This window comes from Schizophyllum commune (assembly GCF_000143185.2).
Source record: "Schizophyllum commune H4-8 unplaced genomic scaffold SCHCOscaffold_5, whole genome shotgun sequence".
Taxonomy (NCBI): Eukaryota; Fungi; Basidiomycota; class Agaricomycetes; order Agaricales; family Schizophyllaceae; genus Schizophyllum; species Schizophyllum commune.
This window is the reverse complement of record NW_026089542.1, coordinates 1,959,595-1,982,990: the sequence shown is the minus strand read 5'-3', so window position 1 is coordinate 1,982,990 and position 23,396 is coordinate 1,959,595. Positions and strand designations below refer to the sequence as shown.

The following is a 23,396-nucleotide window of genomic DNA, read 5'->3' as shown; positions in this document are numbered from 1 at the left end:
TACAAGCTTCAAGCTTACTCAAGAGGGCTTGTTGCTAGCCAACGGCCACGAATTTTGTCTGCATCGCTACACCAAATGTTTCCATTCGCATTATACAAAGCTACCATGTCCCACTCAATGACATCCAATCTCGCAAGATCGTCGCGCGCTCCGTCCCAATCTGCCGTGTCATCTCATCCTGGCGAGTGATGGGTAGATGCTCGAAGTATGCAATCAGATTGCCGTCCAGGATACCCTTCGAAAGCGGTCGCGAGACATGCTCGTTGCGCACGATTCTGATGGCACGCATCTGGTGAGCGAAGGTCAAGACGAATCTGGGATGAACTCACCTCAAGGCTTTGGGGTTCAGGCCGGCAACGTGCTGCATATTTCGAGTGAGCTGCAGCTGTAGCGGCTGTAATCTCTTTGCCGCATCATCGGGCACGGGTGTCAAGCAACTCAGGGTGCCGTCGGTGCCACCTGTACGAGCATAAGATGCTACTGTCGATGGGGGCGTGAGGTCGCTTACCGAAGATGAGGATACCCTGCGGTATAATAGGGTCGTCCTTGGTTCTTCTTGCGATCAAGGTCGATGTCCTGAAGTCCGTATGCAGGTTGAACTCAGTCTGCTTCAGCAAGAGTCGGCCGTCGTGCGAGTCGGGTGCTTTTCACGGTGAATGTCAGCCCATGAAACGAAGAAGGGAGTCTTTCCCTCACCTTCGGGGTCGTAGTTATACATGCTCATCACTCCATTTTCGTCTGTGGTCACAATGGCCAGCGCTTCCTCTGCGAAGAAGAAGTCGACTGTGGTGGCACACATGCGGCTGACGTCCCTTCCCAGGGTGACGAGCTTATACGGGTCTTCCTACAGTACTTGCGTCACCAAGGAGAGCATCTGAAGCAGGAACATCCTAACCTGGAAGGCGACAAACTGGATCCCTCGCACGACGTCTCCGATGAGGAGCAGGTTCTTGAGAGCGCGCAGCGATGTCACGTATACACCGACGTCCATGAACGCAACCCCAACGAGTCGCTCATCAAGGTCGAAGGCGCGAACAAAAATCTGCAGACAGTAAGTTCCACGCTACTGGCCCGCATCGATGACTAACCTTCTGTCCCATCGAAGAGACCAGATAGTTGTTAATGCCGCACAGGGCTGTCACCGGGCCCTTCGCATCGTCACGACACCGAAGCTTGAGCCTGTACCACCGTTTCGGACCATTGCTCTGGTCGGGGACAACCTCGACGACCTCAAAGATGTATGTCTGACAATCAAGATATGAGTTGCGTTCATGAGATGAATCTGCACCTATACTCACCGCGCCCTTCACCGCGAGATCCTCGCCGCGAACAATGCTCGTGCCAACAGCAATGAAGTGCTTCACACCGGCCTCCGTGCTCACGGTCTCGAGAGGCACACACTCCATCGTGTTTACGAACTCATTCGTGGCGAATTCGTATCCGTCGACTGTCGCCCAGACCTCAGGGGAGATTAACTCCAGCGTGGAGCACTCAACGGTGGGCTCTGTGATACCGGGGCCTGGACGATGGTGAGGCCTTGAAAGGTTGTCAGGTAGGTCTGCTCACCATCAGGTGCCCATATTTGATTGCCATCTTCGTCAAAGGACGCGAATCGTGCACGCAAGGAGGCGGCAGCGACGATCATCGACGACGCAGGTTCGTACACAATATTTGAGTACGCTCGCCCCCGAGGGATATGGCGCATAGGTAATGGTCGACCAATTTCGTACTCCGTTATCCACTCGCACAGCGTTTGACCCTATCCGTGTTGTGATGCATAATTCGAAAATAAGTTTTCTCATACGCACCTCCTCACTATAAATCAGGAACTCTGTGGACCTCTCCCACAGCGTACACGCACTGAACGCATACACCGCCGCATGCCCTGACGGGTACATCTGCACCCCGCCCTTATCCGTCGCCACAATCCAATGTGGCCTGTCCCCCGTGAAGAACACGCCCGCGGGCGCCCCCGCGCAAGCGAAAGGCACGAAGGTGCGCAGGGCCTTCTTCTGCTCCGCGAGAATGCCCTTCTCCGTCTCGTCGGTGCGCTGCATCTCGAAGGCCTTCGAGGCAATCTTGACGAATTGGATCTGCAGGCTGCTGGCGCGAGGCTTAAGCGGAGGCTCGACGATGGGGGCTTGATTGGTCGCGAAGGCTTCGTAGATGGCGAGGTGGCCGCTGCGGAGGAGAACCTACGAAAGTGTCAGATAGGCTGGTAACATACAACGAAGGGCGCACGAGGAGGTGTGGCTTCGGGTCAGACTGTCCAAGGTTGGTGAGCAGGATCTGCTCGATGTCGAGCTCTTGCGGTTTGCGCGGTGGATCCTGAGGCGGTGAGAGTGCTGGTGGCTCTTGAGAATCGGTCAGGACATTCTGCAGTGTTGCCAGGAGCGTAGTCGAGAAGACCAGGGTCAGCTTGGGCAATGTCCAGATCTAGTGACAGGGGTCAGATGAATAATGATGGATAACACCGTATCCACACACCTCGACTACGCCCTGTGGGCGCACAAGCACCAACCACTGGCTCTTGGACGAGGCGTCGACAACGGAGTGCATAGGAATCGTTGTCTCCGTGTTCGCATCGGCGTTCTGGTGGTATACCCTAAAGACGCTCGCAGTGTCGGTGAAAAAGCCACCAGCTGTATAGCGAGACGACTATCCTCATATTCAGTACAGTTGGCTGCATCGCCATCGCAAGTATCATACCTTCTCCCCCATGGGCGACATGTCTTTCCGCCTGATCTTGCCGCGGGTCGTCTCTCCAATGAACAGCCCAATCGTATCGTCCTCGCGGAAGATGAGCACATACGGGTCGCAGATGCTGCACGACTTGATCTTGGCACGGGGCACGTTGCCCTCCATGTCCTTGATTATCTGACGCTCGTTGCCGTCTGCGGAGACCTCTCAGCACAACCGGCTTCTAGGAGCAATAATCAGGTCATACCTGGTTCAAGCACTCGTATCGCGTTCGTCATGACGTGAAGTATAGCCGTGCGTTGAAAGAAGGGGCCCGCGCCAATGGTCATGCCGTTGACGCGAGAGACGACGGAGAGATCGCCCTTCGTAGCGCGAACGGCCAACTGCGCGGGACATCAGCTATTCAAATCTCAGACGCTCAGCGGCAACACATACGCGAGAGAAACCAGGGGAGGGGTTGGCATCCGTACTAATGATGAGCGTGTCGTGTTCGGCCACAGCTGCGCTGCTACTTCTGCGTATAGGCAGCGACCAGACCCCGCGCGCACCGCTGATGATTGGTAGCTTTTTCTTTTTCCGCAAGGGCAGATCCTTTTGGAACAGGGTGAAGCCGCCCAAATGACCCGAACCGGTCGCAGTTACTAGTTCAGCGACGGGGCGATCCTGCAAATGTATGTTAAAACTTGCCTGAAGGTACAGATGCGCTCACGTACACCATTCTTGCCAACCGTGAACGTTAGATCGGCTATGGGACCATACGCAGGTAGGGCATCGCAGAAGGATAGTCGAAGCACAGACCGTGTCTTCTTGCTCATCGGCGCCGCGCTCTCCTTCTGAGACGTGCCAGTCTTAATGATCGAAGGTCCATAGATATCTTCAGGAAAGAGATCGCATTGAATTTTACGAGGACAAACAGGTAAACATATAATGACTGACCGTCATCATCGTCATCCATCTCGATGTCCTGCTGCTCGAGCGCAGCCACGGACGTGTTAGCTTCCATGTCCACGTCGTCGTCAATCACTTCTTCTACCCAGCTTGTGCTTAGAAGTGCAGAGTCTCCGGAGGCGCTGCCAACCAGGAGATAGTCATTATTGATGCGACGGAGTATGGAGGGGATCGTCGTCTTCGCGAGAGGGGTGCCAAGAGCCAGCTTTGAGACTACACGTCCTGCGGTGACGAGCTCGACAGGATAAATTGTGCCGTCCTTGAGGATGATGAAAGCCGTCTTATCGTCGACGAAGATCGAGCGAGAGCCCTCCAGCTCCAACGTGCGTGCTTGTTCCTCGGGAGTAAGGTTCGTAGGTAGCGCGATGTCGCTCATGCGCGGGATCCAGGCATTGACAGGAAGGACGACCTTACGGCCGGACTGGTCGACGTAGATGATGGAGTTGCTCGCTACAACCATGACACCGCCGGTGCTTGGACAAGCCAGGACAGATAGACAGTCGCAAGGAAGGCCGGTGGCCAGTCCTATGACGGGGTACCTTCTGTTGACGATGTCGAGGGTGAAGAAAGCCATTTTGACGGTGTCCTTTTGCTCGTTCAGACGACTGTAAGTGTGTAAGTCAGGTGAAGTCAGAGGCGGAGATGTAGCGGTGTTCGTACCCTGTCCATGTCTGGTACGTCTCATACAAGACGGCGACAGTAGGATTACTGAAGCCAGGGAGGAACGTGAAGTCAATGACGTTACGTATCCCAGACTCGACCTCGCTTGGGAGGTTGAGAATGAAGCTAGGTGAGTACGGTACGTCTCTGCATACAGAGTCAGAAACCTGACAAGGGCTGGTCAAAAGATCGTCATACTTCGACTGGACCTGCTCCTGGTCCATCATGTCGATATCCTCTTGCGTTTGGTAGAACGGAAGGATAGCGAAGGCATCCTTTGGCAAAGACAACGCAGCGCAGCGTGACTGTGGGTCTACGCGCAGCTCAGAGGTGAAAGCTGAGATATCAGTGGCGACCTGTCGCTTCGTGTCAGCTCAGTCAGACATTTACGCGAGCAAGGCAATATACCATCTGGATGGCACGTTCGTAAGTGTGGATGGAGACAGTCAGCAGATCTTGTGTAGCAGTTGACCATTCCAGGAGGGCAATCTACGAAGCTTGTGAGGCCACCATCAATTGTATCGTCGGGTGCACCCACTTTCGCATCTTTGAATGATACCAGCAAACGGTCCAAATGATCTTCAAGGGAGGATATGATCTTGACTGCCTGAAGACCAGTGACAACACCGTGAAGACGGTGCTCGCGAACAAGATGGAATTTCGTGGATAACGGCTGCGCTTGCGCGCTCGTGCTCGGAGGCTATACAATGAGAATCAGAGTCTGGGTACGTCTTCTTGCTCAGTGAACGCACCTGAACAACGGGCGTTTGCCGCTCCTCCTTTACGCCTTCCATCGCATCGTCCTTCTTCTGACTTTTCGCCTCAGTAGGTGATTTGCTCGTCGCCGTTTCTTCTCGGACTTCATATATGCTCAAAGTGTTCCCTCTTGCCGTCACGACGTTGCAGAGCACCTCCCGACGCGAAGACTGGCCTAGAGTCGAGGGCGTCAACTTGAGAGTTGCGGCAAACTCGACACCACTGGGAGGAAGCCATTCTTCGTAAAGTGCATGCATCGTAGTAGAGTGTCAGGAGGTCCTTGTCGTCGTGCTCGCCAGCGCCGTGAACTCCGTCAGACGCGTCGACGTCGTTGTCGGCGAGTGAACAAGCACTCATTGCAAACGCGCTCTCGCGATCGTCGCGGACCAGCCTGCCGTCACTTTCTCACGCCTCTCGGACCGCGGCGCCGAGGACGCTTCGACGACTGTGACAGTGTAACTTGCCGACACAGTGATGAGTCTTCCATTCTTCTTTGATCTTTGCTCCCAGGGCCTTCACAGCTTTGGTAGGCCCTCCAGCACTATATAAACGACGGAGTGCAGTAGACGAGGCCTCCCAGACACCATGCGCATGCCGACTCTCGCGTACTTCTTCGCTGGCTACGATCTGGAGCTTTCGAGGGATAATCGCTCGACCCTCCTCTTTGCCCTCGCCGCGTACGCTGCCTATGATTTCTACGGTGCAACTGTGGCGCCGGTCTCTGCTCAGCTTAGGGCCGCGTTCAGACTGAAGGGGACTCTGGCGCGAGCAGGTACGTCTGCCGCGCATACGCGATCAATGAGGCTCCCCCAACTGAACGATCTTTCAGGGCAGATGCATAAGGCTCCCCTCGTTCCAGGGGTCAGCATCTCCTCCGAGCTCTTTCAGAGGACGCTTCAGTACATCATCACTCGGGCCTGCTACCTTGTCGTTGTCGCCTTCGCCACTCGTACAGTGATCCTCGTGGCAATGGTGGCCCTCCGCGCCTTGCAGCTCACCTCCGCCAAGGCAGACCGTGCGATAAATGATGCTTTGAAGGATAGCAGGAACGCTGGACCCTCATCTGACCATCGTGTGTCGCCACTTGACGCCGATGACGGATTCCCTCAGTCTCCCGCAGGCGGTGGTCGGGGTTGGGACCTCCCACCCTCAGTTAGTCTCCAGAGCTTTGTGGACCTTGCCGCAATCAGCATGGTTGTGACATGTGTCTCCGTGCTCTGTGCTGCGTTCCTGCGCGCAGATGGCACGCCTCTCATTCCGGGGACGCTCGCCACGCTGCGTGCCGTGATCCCCTGGCACGCTGGTGCTCTCGTTGTGCTTGTCGCTTCAGCGGCGTGCACGCTCGCGGTCACGCCATTTGCCGTCCTGTCTGTGTTCAATCTGTGGCAAGCCTGGCGCGCCGGGTTGCCTACGCCGCAGATATTCTCGTGGGCCAGGGGGCGCGGCTCATCGGATGGTCAGGCAATCACAGCGACGGGCTCTAAGGCTGCCGAGCATGTGGGGGGTGGGACGAGGATGAGGGCGGTCAATGGTCGTGCTGACTGATGCTGTTGTATCGTAGCCTCATTTGCATTGTATTGTCAGGATTCAGTCACGTCGTGCCTTCGACATCAACAAGGAAGGGCGGGACTAACGTTCGTTACTTCTGAGTCCAGACATAATATAGCAAGATATCTTGATCCGTATGGCACTCAGTGGCACCAATCCAGTCCCGGAAGATCCTCCATGAGATAACTGCGCCACCGTTTGTGGGTCCAAGGCCAATCCAAGGCGCCCACACACGCGTTACTGCCCACGCGATTATCTTATCTTGATGAACGCTGATAGTAATTCTATCACGGCACCCCTCTCGTGCCGCCCGAAGCACGTCTCTTGCCTCCCACCTCCACGCACTTTTCCCTAGCCGCTGCAGACTAAGACCCTCAATTTTGAGCATGTCACGTCCACCCATCAGCGAAGACAAGACTCTCGCTGGCATCGCCGTTGATCCCTACACCCAGCAGCGTGTCATCCCCCAGTCCCGAAGACCAGATGGATCGTGCGTGGTGTAATTCGTGGCACAAACGACCTACTGACATATCCCCCTCGACGTCACCTCTACTCATGCTGCTTATACCTGCCTTCTTCTCTCATCATGCACTCGCCCACTCATCACCCTCGCCACATTCACCACCCCTCAGAGTCCGCAAGGAAATCAAGATCCGCCCTGGGTACACACCTCAGGAGGATGTGAAGCGCTTCCGAGGTACACGCCAGGCTCAGATGGACTCCAACCAGCTCCCCAAAGGCCACATTATCGGCTGGGCGCCCCCATCTGGTGCCTCTGCATCCAAGAAGCCCGGCGCGGCTGGCGCCTCGAAACCTGGTGCAGGTACGTCTCAGCCCATTCATATGTGCTCAGTACGAGAGCTGACGAAAATGCAGCTCCAGGCTCCGGCGTCGCCCTAAGTAAGAGCGCGAAGAAGAACGCGAAGCGCAAAGAGAAGCGCGCGGAGGAGCACGCGCAAAAGATCAAGAATAATTGGGAGGACGATGATGAGGATGAGCAGGATGCGAGCAAGAACGTGAAGGAGGGGAAGGCAGGGAGTGCGAGGCCGGAGAAGGCGCCGGACGCGGCGGAGCAACTCGCGGAGGAGATGGATAAGTTAGACGTGAAGAAGTAGGCGTCGTGGGATTCGGACCCCCATCACGTCCCTCTAGGTATGTGGCGATTTGCACAACGCATTCGCGCTGTGCCCAAATTCGTTGCTCTGCAGGACATCCAGTGGTTCGGATTGATCTAGCTATCTCGATATATCGCCCACCCATTGACGGGAGTGCCATTGTCCTTTGTTGTTGTGATATTATTGTACACTTATCATGGGTGGATGCAGCTCGCGCTATCCAAGTCTGCGTTCAGCACGCACAGAAACTATCTAGAACCAACAAGTAACAAGGAGAAGTAGATGAAGATAAGGCCAGGACTCGGAGCCATTACGACCCTCCAAACCGCGCCAGCCTCATCCTCCTAATCTCATCTACACTCGGTGCCGGTGCAGGTTCAGGCGCATCCGACGACGCATCAAATGACGCCTCGGACTTCTCATCCTCTTCCCTTGCAGGCGGCGCCAGACTTGACGAAGTCGCCGCAGGTGCTGGCGGTGGTGGCGCAGCCGGCTTCCTCGTCTCGAACTCGGGCGGTGGCGTCCACCCCTCAGGCAACCCCTCCATCGATGCCTTCAAGGCTGCCTGCAACTCGGCATCCTCGTCGTCGTACACTCTGTGCCCTGCCGGGCGAGTGGTCGCCGGCGGGATCGCCGGGGGCCTCCCCGCGGGCGTGTGGCTGACATCCTCGTCTTCATCGTCGTCCGGTATCGAGTGGCCCTGCGCCCTCGCCATTGCCTCGCTCTCCGCGATGGCGCGTCGGAGCATCTCCTCTTCCTCTTCGTACTCGCGATTAGGTCGCCCTCCGCCTGCTGCGAGCAGCTCTTGCTGCGCCATCTGCTGCTCGCGCTGCATCTGCGCGAGTAGTCGCTGGTTCCGCGCTGCGCTAGTTTCGACGGAGCCTCTGGGTTCCGAGGTATCCACCACATCGTGCATATCATTCCTGTCCCATTCGTCGTCGTCATCCTCTTCCTCTATGAGATCACCGGGTATAGGGCGCGATGCGAAGTCCTGGGTAGCTGGTCCTGGCCTGTTGAAGGGAACGTCGAATTCGTGATAAGCGCCCCCTAGCGAAGCCTGCAACGCCGCTTGCAATTCCATGTCTTCGTCTTCAAGGCCGTCGATGTGTCCGAAGGGCGACTTGTGGTCTCCGCCGGGCATCCTTGTCGAGGACGCGCGAGGCGCAAACGCATTTTCTGGCACAGCCCTCGCGAGCTCGTCCGCGTCCGTGCGAGGAATCTCGATTGGCGCGTTAGGGTTCTTCTGGCGAACGACAAAGACAGAGTAGCCTTCGAAGAACACGGAAATTAGACATTATCTACGAGGGACTCGCAGTGTGGCGCGCACCTTCGGTCTCGGCTTGCTGGATGAACATGCCCAAGTAAAGCTTGCTGACCCATTGCGGGGACTCGTTGAAGGAATTGAGGTCGAACCAGTGACCGCTTGTAGAGCCAACTGTGAGCTCTCCGAACCGTCGGAGGGTGTACCAGTGCTGGTTCTGATTGAAGATGAACGCGATTTGGGCCCTACATGCAGGTCAGACCTAGTAACGATCATGCAAATGTTTACACGCACTCAGGATGATCCTGGAACGACCGCATCTCCTCGCTCCGCCATCTCGTTAATCTACACCAGTTAGGTTAACACTAGGATTGGACAAGACGAATGCTACAACGCACGTCAGATTCCACACATCGACTGCCCTGTCAAGGACCTGTACGGAGAAGAAACCCGTATCATCCATGTTCGTGCTCGTGGTCCCGGTATTATCGTCGTCGTAACTCATCTCGAGATCATCGAGCTGACGCGCGTGCTCTGAGAGATCGGGCGCGGTGAACTGACAAGATGATCGCGTTGAGCTTTGGAATTGATACAGGACAGTATAAGATACACACATATGGCCCCTCTGGAGGACAGGTAAGCTACATATAACGCGCACTCCATGACACAGCACTCACGTAGGAGCGCGTTAAGCGCATGTTGGGCGCAGAGCATTGACCCCGGCTGCTGTTTCTCGTGATAGATCAGCGGCACCAGGTCATCGAGGGTCGCCATCGTAGTCTTCTTCGGTTGAGGGAGCAAGGGGTAGTAGTGGGAGGTTGCGAGATGGGAGTTGTGGTCAAGCCCGATTGATCGTTTGGCGCCACTCATAGACGCGTGACGCGTGATGTTCGAGAGACGCGCGTCGATGAGAGCGCGTCGCCCTTCCCTATGCGAGAATGCTAAGGTGAATTTCCCTCATAGCAGCTCAGAGAAGTGCAATGAGCATAGCTCATATTTCATGAGCGGCGTAGGTAATTATACATTGGATCTATTAGTGAAGTACAAGGTGCTCGCACCCGCGCGTGCTGTAGCTTCAGTGGTCTCTAAAGTTAATAAATATCCTCCATGAGGGGTATGGGATAGAGCTTGTTGCGATGTTGTAGTCCTAGTCGACGGATAGCTGAGTGGCCCATAATTGGCTACCAGCGCCTCCGTGCCGCGCACAATCGCTAGCTCAGCAGATCAAGTCCACTCGTCGTGCTCTCTCTCCCCTTCTCCGCGAGGTTGGCCTATATCCATATGCCCTCTGGGCATGAGGCCTATGCCAGCACTCTGCATCATGGGAGGAGCCTGAGGGGCGACAGGCGGTGGGGGCGTAGGCCGAGGGCTGAGCTCCATGCCGAGCACGACGGTGATGATGAGGACAGCCAGCGTAGCTGGGAAATTGAGGTGAGAGATAGCCACACAAAGAGAACGCTGGGCACTCACTGACGGCGCGTCGCATGTTCTCCCACTTGTTCTCTTCGACAAGCGTCCGAAGGTCACTGACGCTCACGATTGCCTTGTTCAACAGGCCCTCGATAGCGATATCCTGCTGCTTGATCTGCGACCTAGCCTCGTTCTTCCGCGTATCGAGCTCCATCTGGATCTCGTGCTTGAGCGTGCCAATGTCCTCCTTCATCTTCACGTCAAGGCGGTCGACCTCGCGCCGCAGCGCGCCTGAGGCCGTGCGTATGGCAGCCGAGTCATTCTTTGTGTTCATCGTGATCTCAGCACGAAGCTCGGAGATGGCGGCGCGAAAGAGATACGCTTGCTGCAGGGGAGGGGGAGTGAGGAGAAGGACACAACGCGCGTCGCGGGATCACGCACGTTGTCCAGGTCCTTGCGGGTAACAGCCTCCCGGCGCACGCGCCCTATACGGTCGACGAGGAGCGCTCGTGTTGCACGCATAAGATGCCGAGCCGTGCTTGGGGGGAAGGTCTTCTCGAGGGCGGCATAGAAGGCATGCGTGTGGAAGGGTGGAGGAGTATACGCTGGCTGCATGTACGTGGGTACTGGGACTGGGAGGTTGTCCCCCTCGTGAGGGATCTCATGTTCTTCGCCCCGACCCGCCTGTATTATAGGTGGAGGTGGTGGAGGAGGGCGCGAGGAACCGGCTTGCGTCGAGGAGCCTGGGTCCTTGGGGTGCGGTGCCATATTGATACTGCTCCCTGAGGACGAGGGGTCACCCATGGTGTGCGCATCGCGAGTGGCGATTAGGACCGGTACGGGCAAGTTCGCAGAGGAAGTTGCGTAGGCTTCTGTGTGCAAGGAGCGCGAAAGACGACCGAACTGTCGAATGATGTTGTTCATAGAGGAGGACGGAAAGATAAGATTAGAGAGAAGGCGAGAAGGGAGCTGGGTGACTGAATTGAAGTGACAGAGTGAGTAGAGATCGATATAAGCCGGAACGCAGTAGTGTTGCCGAAGATCCGATTTCGAGTCGAGTCGAGTTAGAAAATGCGAAGAAATAGAAACGATCCGAGTCGAGTTGAGTCGAGTTCAGCTCGATCATTTCCATCAATATAGTCGGACTTTGCCGATATGCCCTCTGGCGTGCAGCCACAATGGTTCCTGCACGCAGAGAGGGTATGGCCCCCGATAGCTCTTGAGAATTGGAGTGGTACCCACCTTTTTGAGTGCCTAGAAGCATAGTAGACACACACTGCAGCCAGGTCCCTTTGAGAAAGGGTATCAAGTCGAGCAGTCACGTGCCTTCAACGCCATTTTGGAGGAAAGAGGGCATTTCTAGATATAAAGGACATTCGATGGACTACTTTGGGCTCATATAGTTGCATTATAAGATGCCACTTGGTAAACTAGAGGCGCCATTGCGCCTGCCTTGGTCGAAGGCAGCGAGACCGAAATTTCTGGAAGTTCCTGCGCCTTCGAGGGGAAGAGGTACAGCGCGGTCGCCTCGACCTCTCGGGGCCTCAGACGAAATATTCTCCGAGACATAGCAGCGCCAGAACCTGCAGCTTTTCTCAAGAGCAGGCATCGAGGCGTACAGGCAGTGGCCGAGTATATCAGCGAATTTCGAGAATCGAGTTGGGATTCGATCCGAGTTGCCATCAACTCGCATGCCTATTCAGGCAAGCGATCTCAACTCGACTCGGATCGCCACCCGAGTTAGCTCGGATCGTCGACAACACTAGAACGCAGCAGGCGGAGAGTCGGAGCACGCGCGCAGGCATGACGCGGGGCCCGACCCCTCAGCGCCACATATTGCCATAAGCGCGAGATTCCATTGTCCGGCGATTTTATCACGTCCTTGTTCTCGCCGCTGTCATGCGCTACGCCGTTCTCGTCACTGGGCCAGCCGGCGCCGGAAAGACGACGTTCTCAAACTCGTTCATTACCCATTTGACTGCGTCTAAACGTACGGCACACCTTGTCAACCTCGACCCTGCCGTGAATCCTGCTAGCTTCGAGTATGAGCCTGCGATCGACATTAAGGACCTTGTCAGCCTTGAAGATGTCATGTCTGAGCTGAATTATGGTCCAAACGGCGGTCTCGTATACTGCTTTGAGTGAGTGAGTGCTTTGAATTCTACGCGTCGCGACAGCCGCTAACAAGAGGTTCGCAGGTACCTGCTCGAGAATATGGACTGGCTCGACGAGGAACTGGGCGGCTATGATGACGACTACCTCATCTTCGATTGCCCTGGTCAAATCGAACTTTATACGCACCATCCCTTTCTGCCGACGCTCGTCAAGCATCTCCAGCAAATGGGCATACGGACAAGTGCTGTCTACCTGATCGAGTCGCAATTCATGGAAGATAAGTACAAGTTCTTCAGGTGAGTAATTTACTCCTCTCCCTTTCAAGTTTTCGTCAGCTAAACTTCGGCAAGCGGTGTGCTGTCGGCTATGTCGGCCATGGTCAACCTGGAAATCCCTTGGATCAACATCATGTCCAAAATGGACCTGGTTACAAGCCAACATAAGAAGAATGAGGAGGGCTTTGAGGAGCCCAGAAATGGTCTGCGCGTTCGCAGAGACATTGCACGGTACGTTTCGAGGCACAAATAGCACGGCAAAGCTTATTGTTGGGCAGATACCTTGACCCTGACCCCATGCTACTTGCCTCGCGGCGAGGGCTTGAGGGTAAAACTGAGAACCCCAAGTTCCACGCCCTGAACCAGGCCATAGTGCAACTTGTGAGTCCCCGTCTTTCGTCGCTCACTTTCGAGGGATCGTTGATATCATATGTAGATCGAGGAACATCCGCTAGTGTCCTTCCTCCCCCTTGACCTGACGGACACGGAATCCCTTGAAATGGTTGTATCGCACATCGATCATACAATGCAGTATGGGGAAGACGAAGAACCGAAAGAGCCCCACGACTTGGACGAGGGCGATTTCGCAGAGCTCGAGTGAGGCGTAGTCGGCCAGGAAGTACCCTGAAAGATATGTACCATAGCGCGTGTACTATAGAAGACGGGAATGCTGTGTGGCATTACGCTTCACGGCTATATTGTGGGCGTGCGGTCGACTGTCGGCTACACGTGTAGCGCTAATATACAGTCACATCAGCACACGAATGATCTTGACCAATCTTGACCTCGAGGGTGAGCAGACCCTGAGCCGTCTTTTCGATCGCGTTCCCACCTTGTCTGGTGCTTGTCTCTGACCATGTCCTACTACACGCCGAGTCGTGCGCATTCGCATCGCAGTCACAGCCGCTCGCATTCACACTCGTATCCAGCGTCCCCATACTATGACCCCAACATGAACAATGGCTACCAGCAACAATACCAGACTCCGGGCACTCCCTACTACCCCGGCACGCAGCCCTCAATGGGTGTCCCCATGCCCCAGCCGACCGTCTACCAGAACGGATACGGGGGAGTCGCGCAGACGCAGCCGACCATGGTCTACACGCCTTCCTCGCACCGTAGCCATAGCCGCAGGCATGGTCGACGCCACTCCAGCCGTCACCACCGTCACCATTCAGAACCGGTGGTGATGAACGTCCCTACTGGTGGTGTGTCCCCCACGATCATCACAGTGCGTCTATCAGCCTTTCAACTGAGATTAGCTACTGACCCTATACGCCACAGACGGGTTCACACCGCTCGCGACGCTCCCACTCGCGGCACGGCAGGCACCACTCTAACATCCAGGTTATCCAGCCGCAGGCGCAGTATGGTGGTACCCAGCAGTACTATCGCAAGGATTCGTTCGGGGAGCGGCTCAAGCGATTCTTCGGCTTCGGGCACCCGCCTGGGGTGAAGCACGAGTCAAAGAACAGCTCCTGGGGATTCCTGGGTCACTCCAAGCGGCGCCGCTACATCGATCTCAACACGGGTATGGAGGTCGACAGGCGCGGCCGCCCCATCATGCGCGTGTAAAGTCCTCGAAGGGGGACTCGAAGCAAAAAGGGAGCCATCACGCTATGGCAGCGATGGATCGGGCAGGGTCGGTTGGGGCGTACGGTGCCACCTGATGCATTCGGGTCGCCGCTGGGGAATTGTGTGCGTGCGTTCGTCGATCTTCGTCGTCGCATGTTGTACTATATACGCTGCTTTGCCTGTTGTACTTACTTACCTTGGGATGTTAGAGACAGCTCGCATCCCACTGCACGATGTAGATATGGCCATCGGACTTGTGTGTGGTTACTTGTCTTATTCTAGCTGGAAGATCCCTTTTATGTACCTGACGTAGCTCACGTTCCGAATATACCTTCACGATGTTCACGTTCATCAAGGCTTGATTCGACCTGCGGCGCTTCGAGCGGTCGCGCCTTGCAAGTCATGATCTCAAGTGAAATCAGATATTTAATACTCTAATTCCACATCTGTATCTGTACCCCAAATGAGTACTTAGAAGGACCCAACGTCCTTGAACCAAGCATTCACAGGACGGGCAGACTTCGCATCGTCGGACGCCGCCGAAGACGAGTCCGCACGACGCGCGGGGCCGACCCTCTTCTCGCCTGTGCTTCGCTTACGCTCGGCAGGCTTCTTCCACTTCGCCAGCCAGGTCGCCATTGACTTCAGTGCGCCCTGCTGAACAGCATTGACGGTAGGGTCCGCTCTACCCGAAGATGCGCCCAGGTCCGAGCAGTGGATGCCGTCGCTGATCATGATGGGCTGCTCAGCCGTACTGGCGACATTGAGGCCACTGGCAGACATCGTGGCTTCACGCCATGGGTCCTCTGGGGATCCGTCAGCGACTCGCGCGAATTCAAGGTGGAATCAATAGACAACATACTGTGACCATTGGCGAAGAAGAGGCGCTGCTCGCGGACATCCCATCCCTTGTACTCGGTGTTGGTCCGATTGATTTGCGTTACCGGCGGCTCTGGGAACGCCTCCGGGAACATGTACTGGCATTGGCGCTGTGCATCGTCAGCAGATGAATTATCACGGTAAACTCGGGTCGTACAAGATCGTACTCGGGATGTACGAGGCGGGTTACGAGCGACGGATGGTCCTCGGGTGCGCCGTCCTGCATAGTCTCAGTACCGAGGCCTCATCGGCGGAAGTGAAGGAGCGCACCTGTAGGAAACCCACTTCGTTGCAACTATCAGAGCGTGAGTCCAATTCAGCACCTGTAACAACACCAGACAACTTACACAATCCAATACCAGGACCGATAGGCTGAATATTCACGTGAGTTGAGGGACCACAGGTTGACGACGCGAACCTCACCTTGATCTACGAGCCAAGTCAGTCTTGTTTCAATTACAACAGCTCGTTATATGCTCACCTATGGAAGTGTCCGTGTAGTACGTCTGGGTAGGATCATACGTTCCGAGGCATGTCCTGCGAATCGATCAGTCAGTCAGTCCTGTCTTGTCAGTCGCAGGTGCACCCACTCAGCGTCAGTATCGCCGCAAACTGGATACCCATCTTGTGAGAGGAAGCAAGCCGCCAAGTAGGATCACGTACGGCTTGGAAGATATGTGTTCTTGAAGTACGAAGACCAAGCCGCAAAGGCGTGCTCAAGCCCAAAGCCCTCTTCCGGCGCAAGCGTGCCACTGGCGTCGACCTCGAGGGCGTCGCAGAACTGGTAGAACTGCGCTACACCAGGGAATCAGCACGGGTGCGGTGTGTGAAACTGACAACGAACCGTTCGGCCCAGATGTGATCTGCAGGCTTTGCCAATCCCACAAGTTGTTGCGCACTAAGAATCCACATGAGCACCGCGTCCGAGTTGGCGGCATTTGGGGGCTTACGAGCGCCAGCCGCATCATCGAGGTGTGTGATTGCGCCCAATCCAAAGGCATCCTTGACTTCTTCGATGGCAGTTTGGTTCGTACCAGTGAATACTTCGTCGACATAGCTGATAACAGCTTGAACGTCTGCTGAGCAGTTCTTCGGCATGTTTTCCCTGATGGGTTCGAAGTAGGCCCAGAAGTCCCTGAATTCCATCAGCAGAGCATATTCTGAAGAGTTGTCCTTCTTACAAGATCGCTTCCACCACGGCGGAGCTTGCGTAGCCCGCCCAGAAAACGTCGCCCGTGCTGGATTGACTTCAGTAATCAACACGAGGTACTCCCGCGCCCGTTACTTACTCGACTAAGGTCCAGCTGGTAAGCGCACCAGAGTAACTTCCGCCGACAAGGATCCAGGGAGCATTGTCCGGGCCAACCTGATCACCATTCGGCATTGGAAGCTTCACGTTCTCGGCGAAGTACACGAGATCGTCGATGGCTTGCTGGATAGTGTGCACTTTCAGGCTGTTCACGGTCAGGTCGGAGTACGGGTTTGAATACCCATAAAAGCGATGCTCGAGGACGATTGTGCTTCCGTTCTGCTGTTGCGCAATCAGGCCGTTGATCGTCCGGTTTGTAAGGTATCCGTCGTATCCATCAGCATTACCCTCGCCAGGGGTCGAGAGGATGATGGGGCCGCCTAATGCGCTCCAATGAGCTCAATTGCTGAAGGTGTTCGCGGCCATGGACTCACCCTCCTCGTAGAACTCGTAGGTGTGCCAGTAGCGCTGCTGAAAGGTGCCTAGTCCTGGATTGTTATGATCTATGGATGTCTTGTTCAGTGTCTGTTTATTTGGGATACGTTTCACACACCGATGAGCTGGTCGAAGTAGTATACCGTGTCGTATGGTGGCAATTCCGTGCCATTACGACTGACGACAGGCCCTACACTCTCCATAGGCACCTTGGGTACCTGCGGATGAGGCATCATATTGCCGTGAGCGCGTCCATCGTGAAGGCGCGCCTGAGATGCACGTAGTCCGGCAATGAGTACAGCTGCATGGAGAAGCAGTTTGCGAGCGCTGAGGCCTGCCATCGGAGCGAGAAGGACGAGACACGATTGGCAAGCTGTAGAGCCTCTTTATAAACTCCGGATGTCCACTCTATCGGCCTGAGAGATCTCAGGGCCATTTGCATGGCGGGTCCTTGTGGTAGGCTTCTTAATAGAGCGTTATCTGGGTTCGAGAAGATGTGCTGGCCAGCCGCGGGTGGGCGCGGCGGTAATATGCCGGTCTATAGCAAAGTGATGGTCCAAGCTGTGGAGGATGTCGGTAGAGCGCGTACATGCTCATTGTGTTAGGACGCGAGTGTGGGGCCTCATAGTGATTCATCGTTGGTGAGCTCGTAATTTGCTGCCAGTGCACGGTCGTTGTCGCTCCTCGCCCCGCTGTAGGCGGAACGAAGATAGCCTGTTGACAGCAGAGATTCCATGTATGCTCAGCATCACTTGCAGAACCATGGGGTGTATTTGCGTGATGTTCGTACAGACACAAGCCTTCCGTCCAGTCCGGGGGTCCCATGCTTCGACTAGGTACCGTAGCATGCGTCGTCCATCAGCGATAAGCAAGCAGAGAATGACTTGACGAAGGAAAACCATATCCCTCAGCAAGGTATGAAGCTGACGGCGGCCACTGGCGCATGGCAGCAGACGTTGAACACCACGGCAATCCCCGGGGCGGTTGATGAACTAAGGGGGAAATTCCCACACACAAAGGGGCAGTTCAGATCTCCTGCGAACGATGTGCATAACCGCAGCCAAGGGTTCGCCCAGCAGAAAGCTACACAATTATCTTTGTATTGAGTAGCGGATGCCCATTGAGATACAGTATCCTATTCTCCTGGCCCGACTCCTCCACCCTCTCCTCTTCCTCCCCGTCCATCTCCGCCCCCACCGACCGCACCTCCGACAGCCTCCCCTCCGGATCCAAAAGCAGCATCACCTGCCCCAGTCGCCGCTGCTCAGCGTCCGCGAGCATCTTCCTCAGCGTGCGACCCGCTGACCGTGTGAGGGTCAGCAACACGACACCGCTGAGGTCGCCGGCAGTCGCCAGTTCGTCGGCGTCCGCTGTTGGGTTGACGGCCGCGTCTTCATTGCCGACCACGAGGACGCCAACCGCGCCGGCATCGCGAGCGTGGATGAGCTTCTCGAGGAATGTACATTGGCCACGATCGACGACGAGCACGCCACCGTTGAATCGTTCGTCAGGAGCGAACGGTGCGCATCCTATCGAATTGCTTGGGTCCGTGTGTATTGGAACACCACCGCGATGCGCGAAGGGCAAGGCTGAGGTGACATCGCCGCCGAAGTGAGCTGTGTATCCAGTTACGAAGTGAGCGTCAGCCGGGTCGTAATTCGGTCTCTCAAGCTCGGCGTCTGCCAAAGCCATGTCGTCTGGTAGGGAGTGATACAACTGCAGCTGCACATCGTGCTCGATGCGAAGGGCGTCCCCGAGGTCGTCCGATACTCGGAAGAGGGTGGTATCGTTGATGTAGACGACCTGTCCCGATCGTACGTTGTAGTGGCCCACTAGCAGTTCATCAACTCTAACTTGTTTGCGACCAATGCGGCAATGGTTCACTCACATTTGCGCACGTCGTACCCCTTGCCATCCAGACGCTGCACGATATGCGTGCGCACGCCAGTCACGTTGTGGATGATGTACCCATCCCGGACGGGCGCGAGCTTTAGCAGACTTGGACTCAGGTCCTCCGGCGGTACTGTGCCATCCGTCGACAGTATGAAGTCATACGCCTATGGTGTGGTCAGTCCACCATCTCCATGTCATGACTAAGAATAATGAGATATACGCACGAAAAGCTCAACCTTCGGCCTCTCGCACCACCCATCTGGACTCCACGCCCTCATATCCGCCCCTTCCGGACGGCCGTCGACAAGCTCGCGGGCATAATCGTAGTCCGGGCGACCGCGGATGCCTACAGTCAGGCCCGTGTTCGATCCTAGTGAATCTGGTACAGCGATATGCGGCTCGTACGCGGGACACTGATGACCCTCAATCCCGCGCAGCTTTCGACGCTTTGGGCGCTGCTTCTCCTTGCCGAGCTTCAGGATGTGGCCTTCGGTGGTGAAGACCCAATTTGAGTCGTCGCGATGCAGGTAGTTGTCCTCATCAAACAAAAGGTACAAGTACTGAAGCCCGTCAGTCAAACTTGTGACCGTTACTTGATTATATGTACTGACCTTCAGCGTCTCTGACAAAGCGAACGACTCCATGCGGTCGTCTCGCTTGTTCGTCCGAAGGTCTTGTATGCCAGCAAGGCCGCACTCTACCTTCGAGCGTGTTGTGATGTCGAACAGAATGCGCTCAGCGACGTCAAGGTAGTACGGGTCTTGCGTTGCTCGGTAGAGGTACCACGTCGACTCTACGAACTCGGGTCGTAGAGGGTACTGGAACGACGTCGCAACCTTGAAGCTCGTATCATAAACCTCCGGTATGCCCGAGTAGAGCTTCCAAATATCGGTGTCTGCATACTCATTAACGATGTTCCCTCATCGATGACCAGGAGCTCACAAAGCATGTGTAACCGGATCGCGCTCTGGACGTCGCCTGCAAGGACTTGCAATCCTGGCCAGAAAGCCGCAAGGGAGTCTATCGTAGCATACGCTGGATCGCCGGTGTTCATGTTAACCTGTCGATACTGCAATGCGTCAGATACATCGAGCAGATATGCGAAGGGCTTACCCAAAAGCCGTCTGGCGAGCGTATGTAGCGCATGATCGCTGAATAGGCGTCATCCCAGACGTCGAGAAACTCGACGTCGCCTGCACTAGGATCTCAGTGACCGGTACTTCCTACAGACAGCCTTCGCTCACCACTCATAATATACCACTTGAGCGCGTACTCAAAAAACGAGTCGATGCCCGCGCCGATCCCAGTGGCCAGCGGGCTGGTCCACGCCTTCGTTTTGAGTAAGCATCCTCAATGCACCATACCGCAACCACTCACCCCTGTCCAGGTGTTGACGGTGTTCCCAACCAACCCGACGTCTGACTTGCGATTCCACAAGGCAAAGAAGGCTTTGTGAGCGACCTTCTCAAAGCGCTCGTCCCCTGTCAGGCGGCTGAGGGTGGCAAATTCGAGGATTAAGGAGCCGGCTCCTGCAGTGCCTGTTCAAAGTTGGCTATCGCGCGCGTGGAAGGGGCAGGTGGACTTACAAGTCTCAACGGACTCTCCCCTTTGAATCCCATGTCGTAAGTTTATCTGGAGGGATATCAGTACAAGGTCTTCAGTCAGCAAAGGGGAACGCCTACGCGTGCTACAGGCAAGCCTGTTGGGGTACCGAAGGCAGGAAGTAGCCTCTTTCCCAAATCATGTGCAAGGTTCAGAAGCTCTCCTCTGTACCACGGCAAGTAGAAAGGTCCTGGCTCGCTTGCGAATATATGCCCCGACAGCAGTCCACCCAACACTCGAATTGTTGTCTCGAAAACCTGCGGCTTGGTATTCACATCGAAGTGAACCCAGTCTATAACATTTCGGACGGCATTATTGAAGCCCTCGGGGTCATTGAGGATGACAAAGGTGTCGAGGACGTCGATGAGGGTGAGAGAGAAGTTGCCCGCAACGTCGTTGGATGCAATGTTTGCACTGCGAGGGATATATTGTGGGTATGGGAGCGAGTGCAATGCAGGTGGGACTCACTCACGGGTTCGCCCAGTCGGGGCCTTGGCCATTACATGAGAGGGGTGTCAACTGTAGGCTTGGTGAGATGAATGTGGCGCGGGGCGGGGAGATGGTGAATCACCTCATCTAGAGGGAATGCTATGCAGGATGTCAGCAGTAATGGTAGCGTAGTATAAGTGCGACGCACCATGCTCCATATAGTTGTCAAATCCATGATACCAGAGCTCTCGTGTCTTCTCGCTGTTGGTGGGTTAGCACTTCCCTACTTCCCGACCAGACTACACGCACCGAGCAGCTAGCATCCGATCTGACGTCCATGCTGCCGAGTGGGGGGAAGGATGGATTGCCGCACGTGTCGTCTTGACGAGGAACTGGCCTCGGAGGAAAAGAAGAATAGCAAGGAACGTCGGAGACCAGACCATGTACCACTGCATAAACCCTGCCCAGACGCGCTCGCAGGCTTCGCGGGTGTCGTGTCGCGGTGCCCAAGGCTACCGTCTATCGTCGTGTACAGGTACAGGGGAGATGGAGAGCGCGAAGGTGGCGGCGTCGCCGACGGACGCGTCGACGTGGAGGTGAATGTCACGAACAGCGACGTGTCCCCGATTGGTCACCGGGGTAATCACCGAGGACCCCGCGGACTTGCTCGCACTTTGTCTTCGACCGCCATCATCCAATACTTCCTGATCGACCTCGCATCTACGCAGCGATGGACATCGACAAGGCCACCGCGAAAATGGGCGAATATATGCTCAAGGGATGGGTCATGACGGATAAGACGTGCAGCACGGTCAACTGCCCTGTACCGCTGATGCGCTCGCCGAATGGCCAGACGCCCGTGGTGCATTTTTGCACGAGATGCCATGGAGGCCCGGAAGGTGTGCGTTATGCGTAGATCTCAGCCATTGGACTGACGAACAACAGGTATAGGCGCACCGAGCGCAGCCGCCAGCACAACATCGGCCTCGACCTCGATCGCGTCTGCGTCTCACATCTCGCGCGCTTCAACGCCGCCCACTGAGCTTTCAAACGAGTCCAGTTTTGAGGACTTTGTACTCCCTCCTGAGACGGAAGAGTCAAGGCGACGGAGGGAGCAGTCCGATACCGCTTCAACCGAGATCGGCAAACGTTTGCTGAAGGGTTGGGCTATGCTCGCCGACGAATGCCCATCTACGAACTGCTGGGGTGTTCCCCTTGTTCGTCCACCGAAAGCCGGCGGTGAGAAGGATCCGCGCATGGTGAGCTCCCAATGAGACCATAAGAAAGCTTGTCGGTCTAATCAACTTTAGGAATGCGTGATCTGCGGTAACGTGTACATCTCGGAGCGCTCTGCTGCCGGTGTCGACACGCTTGTAGCGCAGAGCTTACCTTCAGTGACTGCGACGCCGGCGCCCGCTTCAACGTCCGGCCCTTCTGCACTACCGCGCGGCGCCGTAGTGCAAGAATACGGCATGAACGCCAATTATACCTCCACGCCTTCCCTCTTCGCGTCCTATCAGCCAGCGGACAGTGTACCCTCTCGAGCAGCGCCACCGTCTCAACCTGTACCGCCTACCTTCGTGTCCGAGCAGGCGCCGCCGCCAAACGTTGATGCCCCAAGTGACCCTGTAGGTTTACGTGCTACACGTCTAAGCTCGACGCGCTGACTTGGCATGATATAGGCCGGCCCATCCTCGGTCAAGGCATCTATCGTTGCACTGGAATTGAGCCTAAAGACGCTTTCGCAAAAGTTGACGTCTCTCTGCTCTTCTGGCGGCTCCGCTGCTTCGATTTCTTCCACGGCAGAGGCGATTGACAAGGCCGCGCACGCTCTGCAGACATGCAAGCAGCTCGAATGGAGCTTGGACCACGACCTGTAGGCGCGAACGTATTGCGTTTATAACGAAGATCATCCGAGAAGTTCGCAAGCTTTGCCTGACTGCTTTCACCTATCCCTGCCTCTCAAGCAACTCCAGTACGCTTTCTGTGCCTACAGAGACGTATGAGCTTCAACGTTGATGCTACTCATACGCGCCGTCAGGTTCTGCTGGCCACGACGTTGACGTGGTCAGTCCTTGCAGGGTACGCATCTTTCGTTATATCGTAAACGAGTCGCGCGGTGATGCTATAGCTCAGCTTGCCAGCTCATATGCTCAGTCTGCTTGAAGATCTGCGGCGAGCCTTGGCAGCGCATCCTTTCACGCGTGTTGACTCATAGAGTACCTATACAGTTGCGAAGAGTATTCAGCCAGCAGTCCCTCTTTCCCAGCACTGTTCACGAGACGGGCACTCAGTTGCGCGAAGTCCCGTCAGTGTTACGGAATGTGTGTTTTGTTGCGATGAGTTCCGGTTTATTGGCACTGGATCTGCTCGCCCATGTCGTCGACAGGGACAAGAGCAAGGCACTATCAAGCTGAGCTCGTCGGAGGGCTATTTTCCACGCGATACGATAGCCGGCTTCACGATCTTTTGTCTTCAGGATCGTGTATGACGGGGGCGAGCGCGTGGTCGCGGGCACATGCACCGCCATAGAGCGGAGAAATCCA

At 55.8% G+C, this 23,396-nt stretch overlaps 9 protein-coding genes across 9 annotated transcripts; 4 read left to right on the top strand and 5 right to left on the bottom strand.

The window, feature by feature from the left end:
• Window positions 1–100: 100 nt before the first annotated feature.
• SCHCODRAFT_02500640 (uncharacterized protein) lies at window positions 101–5,321 on the bottom strand (the record flags this gene model as incomplete). Its single annotated transcript, XM_050343102.1, has 21 exons — window positions 101–275; window positions 330–459; window positions 509–643; window positions 697–844; window positions 896–1,042; window positions 1,089–1,244; window positions 1,299–1,519; window positions 1,567–1,759; window positions 1,809–2,195; window positions 2,242–2,436; window positions 2,488–2,658; window positions 2,710–2,894; window positions 2,948–3,083; window positions 3,136–3,363; window positions 3,414–3,574; window positions 3,637–4,253; window positions 4,309–4,455; window positions 4,507–4,664; window positions 4,717–4,797; window positions 4,847–4,994; window positions 5,038–5,321. The coding sequence occupies 21 exons, from the start codon at window positions 5,319–5,321 to the stop codon at window positions 101–103; spliced, it is 4,203 nt and encodes a 1,400-aa protein (XP_050200593.1).
• Window positions 5,322–5,649: 328 nt separating this feature from the next.
• SCHCODRAFT_02730597 (uncharacterized protein) lies at window positions 5,650–7,882 on the top strand (the record flags this gene model as incomplete). Its single annotated transcript, XM_050347124.1, has 5 exons — window positions 5,650–5,836; window positions 5,894–6,568; window positions 7,024–7,102; window positions 7,245–7,435; window positions 7,466–7,882. 5 exons carry the CDS (start codon window positions 5,650–5,652, stop codon window positions 7,510–7,512), a joined length of 1,179 nt encoding a protein of 392 aa, XP_050200592.1. The 3' UTR covers window positions 7,513–7,882.
• On the bottom strand, window positions 7,638–9,812 carry SCHCODRAFT_02622839 (Josephin-domain-containing protein). Its single transcript, XM_050345149.1, has 7 exons — window positions 9,666–9,812; window positions 9,603–9,613; window positions 9,387–9,544; window positions 9,283–9,333; window positions 9,055–9,233; window positions 7,819–8,996; window positions 7,638–7,762 (listed from the first exon to the last, which is right to left on the bottom strand). The coding sequence occupies exons 1-6, from the start codon at window positions 9,760–9,762 to the stop codon at window positions 8,038–8,040; spliced, it is 1,455 nt and encodes a 484-aa protein (XP_050200591.1). The 5' UTR covers window positions 9,763–9,812; the 3' UTR covers window positions 7,638–7,762; window positions 7,819–8,037.
• Window positions 9,813–9,960: 148 nt separating this feature from the next.
• Window positions 9,961–11,462, bottom strand: SCHCODRAFT_02622835 (uncharacterized protein). The gene is made up of 3 exons (XM_003036654.2): window positions 10,840–11,462; window positions 10,459–10,783; window positions 9,961–10,406 (listed from the first exon to the last, which is right to left on the bottom strand). Exons 1-3 carry the CDS (start codon window positions 11,320–11,322, stop codon window positions 10,213–10,215), a joined length of 1,002 nt encoding a protein of 333 aa, XP_003036700.2. The 5' UTR covers window positions 11,323–11,462; the 3' UTR covers window positions 9,961–10,212.
• An 830-nt stretch (window positions 11,463–12,292) lies between these two features.
• On the top strand, window positions 12,293–13,536 carry SCHCODRAFT_02622830 (uncharacterized protein). The gene is made up of 5 exons (XM_050345148.1): window positions 12,293–12,539; window positions 12,597–12,809; window positions 12,864–13,019; window positions 13,067–13,169; window positions 13,225–13,536. Exons 1-5 carry the CDS (start codon window positions 12,298–12,300, stop codon window positions 13,387–13,389), a joined length of 879 nt encoding a protein of 292 aa, XP_050200590.1. The 5' UTR covers window positions 12,293–12,297; the 3' UTR covers window positions 13,390–13,536.
• A 39-nt stretch (window positions 13,537–13,575) lies between these two features.
• SCHCODRAFT_02622827 (uncharacterized protein) lies at window positions 13,576–14,713 on the top strand. Its single transcript, XM_050345147.1, has 2 exons — window positions 13,576–14,019; window positions 14,073–14,713. The coding sequence occupies exons 1-2, from the start codon at window positions 13,741–13,743 to the stop codon at window positions 14,361–14,363; spliced, it is 570 nt and encodes a 189-aa protein (XP_050200589.1). The 5' UTR covers window positions 13,576–13,740; the 3' UTR covers window positions 14,364–14,713.
• A 53-nt stretch (window positions 14,714–14,766) lies between these two features.
• Window positions 14,767–17,300, bottom strand: SCHCODRAFT_02622822 (uncharacterized protein). Its single transcript, XM_050345146.1, has 15 exons — window positions 17,045–17,300; window positions 16,926–16,994; window positions 16,532–16,871; window positions 16,424–16,480; window positions 16,193–16,377; window positions 16,087–16,140; window positions 15,906–16,037; window positions 15,833–15,854; window positions 15,724–15,779; window positions 15,666–15,671; window positions 15,590–15,614; window positions 15,513–15,537; window positions 15,400–15,462; window positions 15,226–15,352; window positions 14,767–15,169 (listed from the first exon to the last, which is right to left on the bottom strand). Exons 1-15 carry the CDS (start codon window positions 17,265–17,267, stop codon window positions 14,835–14,837), a joined length of 1,719 nt encoding a protein of 572 aa, XP_050200588.1. The 5' UTR covers window positions 17,268–17,300; the 3' UTR covers window positions 14,767–14,834.
• A 665-nt stretch (window positions 17,301–17,965) lies between these two features.
• Window positions 17,966–21,426, bottom strand: SCHCODRAFT_02622819 (glycoside hydrolase family 47 protein). The gene is made up of 14 exons (XM_003036652.2): window positions 21,160–21,426; window positions 21,059–21,111; window positions 20,993–21,009; window positions 20,894–20,940; window positions 20,502–20,835; window positions 20,406–20,451; window positions 20,197–20,357; window positions 20,064–20,148; window positions 19,933–20,012; window positions 19,762–19,888; window positions 19,431–19,714; window positions 19,044–19,379; window positions 18,815–18,983; window positions 17,966–18,758 (listed from the first exon to the last, which is right to left on the bottom strand). The coding sequence occupies exons 1-14, from the start codon at window positions 21,291–21,293 to the stop codon at window positions 18,010–18,012; spliced, it is 2,622 nt and encodes an 873-aa protein (XP_003036698.2). The 5' UTR covers window positions 21,294–21,426; the 3' UTR covers window positions 17,966–18,009.
• A 96-nt stretch (window positions 21,427–21,522) lies between these two features.
• Window positions 21,523–23,027, top strand: SCHCODRAFT_02622816 (uncharacterized protein). Its single transcript, XM_050345145.1, has 4 exons — window positions 21,523–21,749; window positions 21,796–22,109; window positions 22,161–22,478; window positions 22,533–23,027. The coding sequence occupies exons 1-4, from the start codon at window positions 21,581–21,583 to the stop codon at window positions 22,728–22,730; spliced, it is 999 nt and encodes a 332-aa protein (XP_050200587.1). The 5' UTR covers window positions 21,523–21,580; the 3' UTR covers window positions 22,731–23,027.
• Window positions 23,028–23,396: the final 369 nt, after the last annotated feature.

What these genes read in the sequence shown, in the direction of transcription:
- SCHCODRAFT_02622839 (XM_050345149.1), bottom strand. Translation starts at nt 9,762, where the DNA reads ATGGCGACCCTCGATGACCTGGTGCCGCTGATCTATCACGAGAAACAG. An exon ending in GTCGATGTGTGGAATCTGAC is followed by an intron (nt 9,334 to 9,386) that starts GTGCGTTGTAGC and finishes TAACTGGTGTAG; the next exon opens with ATTAACGAGATGGCGGAGCG. An exon ending in CCAGCAAGCCGAGACCGAAG is followed by an intron (nt 8,997 to 9,054) that starts GTGCGCGCCACA and finishes TGTTCTTCGAAG; the next exon opens with GCTACTCTGTCTTTGTCGTT.
- SCHCODRAFT_02622835 (XM_003036654.2), bottom strand. Translation starts at nt 11,322, where the DNA reads ATGAACAACATCATTCGACAGTTCGGTCGTCTTTCGCGCTCCTTGCAC. An exon ending in CCCGCAAGGACCTGGACAAC is followed by an intron (nt 10,784 to 10,839) that starts GTGCGTGATCCC and finishes CCTCCCCTGCAG; the next exon opens with CAAGCGTATCTCTTTCGCGC. An exon ending in GAACATGCGACGCGCCGTCA is followed by an intron (nt 10,407 to 10,458) that starts GTGAGTGCCCAG and finishes TCAATTTCCCAG; the next exon opens with CTACGCTGGCTGTCCTCATC.
- SCHCODRAFT_02622830 (XM_050345148.1), top strand. Translation starts at nt 12,298, where the DNA reads ATGCGCTACGCCGTTCTCGTCACTGGGCCAGCCGGCGCCGGAAAGACG. An exon ending in GTTCGCAGAGACATTGCACG is followed by an intron (nt 13,020 to 13,066) that starts GTACGTTTCGAG and finishes ATTGTTGGGCAG; the next exon opens with ATACCTTGACCCTGACCCCA. An exon ending in ACCAGGCCATAGTGCAACTT is followed by an intron (nt 13,170 to 13,224) that starts GTGAGTCCCCGT and finishes TATCATATGTAG; the next exon opens with ATCGAGGAACATCCGCTAGT.
- SCHCODRAFT_02622827 (XM_050345147.1), top strand. Translation starts at nt 13,741, where the DNA reads ATGAACAATGGCTACCAGCAACAATACCAGACTCCGGGCACTCCCTAC. An exon ending in TGTCCCCCACGATCATCACA is followed by an intron (nt 14,020 to 14,072) that starts GTGCGTCTATCA and finishes TATACGCCACAG; the next exon opens with ACGGGTTCACACCGCTCGCG.
- SCHCODRAFT_02622822 (XM_050345146.1), bottom strand. Translation starts at nt 17,267, where the DNA reads ATGGCAGGCCTCAGCGCTCGCAAACTGCTTCTCCATGCAGCTGTACTC. An exon ending in GCCGTGGTGGAAGCGATCTT is followed by an intron (nt 16,378 to 16,423) that starts GTAAGAAGGACA and finishes GATGGAATTCAG; the next exon opens with GGACTTCTGGGCCTACTTCG. An exon ending in GATCACATCTGGGCCGAACG is followed by an intron (nt 16,038 to 16,086) that starts GTTCGTTGTCAG and finishes TCCCTGGTGTAG; the next exon opens with CGCAGTTCTACCAGTTCTGC.
- SCHCODRAFT_02622819 (XM_003036652.2), bottom strand. Translation starts at nt 21,293, where the DNA reads ATGGTCTGGTCTCCGACGTTCCTTGCTATTCTTCTTTTCCTCCGAGGC. An exon ending in CAAGTGGTATATTATGAGTG is followed by an intron (nt 20,013 to 20,063) that starts GTGAGCGAAGGC and finishes ATCCTAGTGCAG; the next exon opens with GCGACGTCGAGTTTCTCGAC. An exon ending in GGCCGAAGGTTGAGCTTTTC is followed by an intron (nt 18,984 to 19,043) that starts GTGCGTATATCT and finishes ACCACACCATAG; the next exon opens with GCGTATGACTTCATACTGTC.
- SCHCODRAFT_02622816 (XM_050345145.1), top strand. Translation starts at nt 21,581, where the DNA reads ATGGACATCGACAAGGCCACCGCGAAAATGGGCGAATATATGCTCAAG. An exon ending in GTGAGAAGGATCCGCGCATG is followed by an intron (nt 22,110 to 22,160) that starts GTGAGCTCCCAA and finishes AATCAACTTTAG; the next exon opens with GAATGCGTGATCTGCGGTAA. An exon ending in TTGATGCCCCAAGTGACCCT is followed by an intron (nt 22,479 to 22,532) that starts GTAGGTTTACGT and finishes GGCATGATATAG; the next exon opens with GCCGGCCCATCCTCGGTCAA.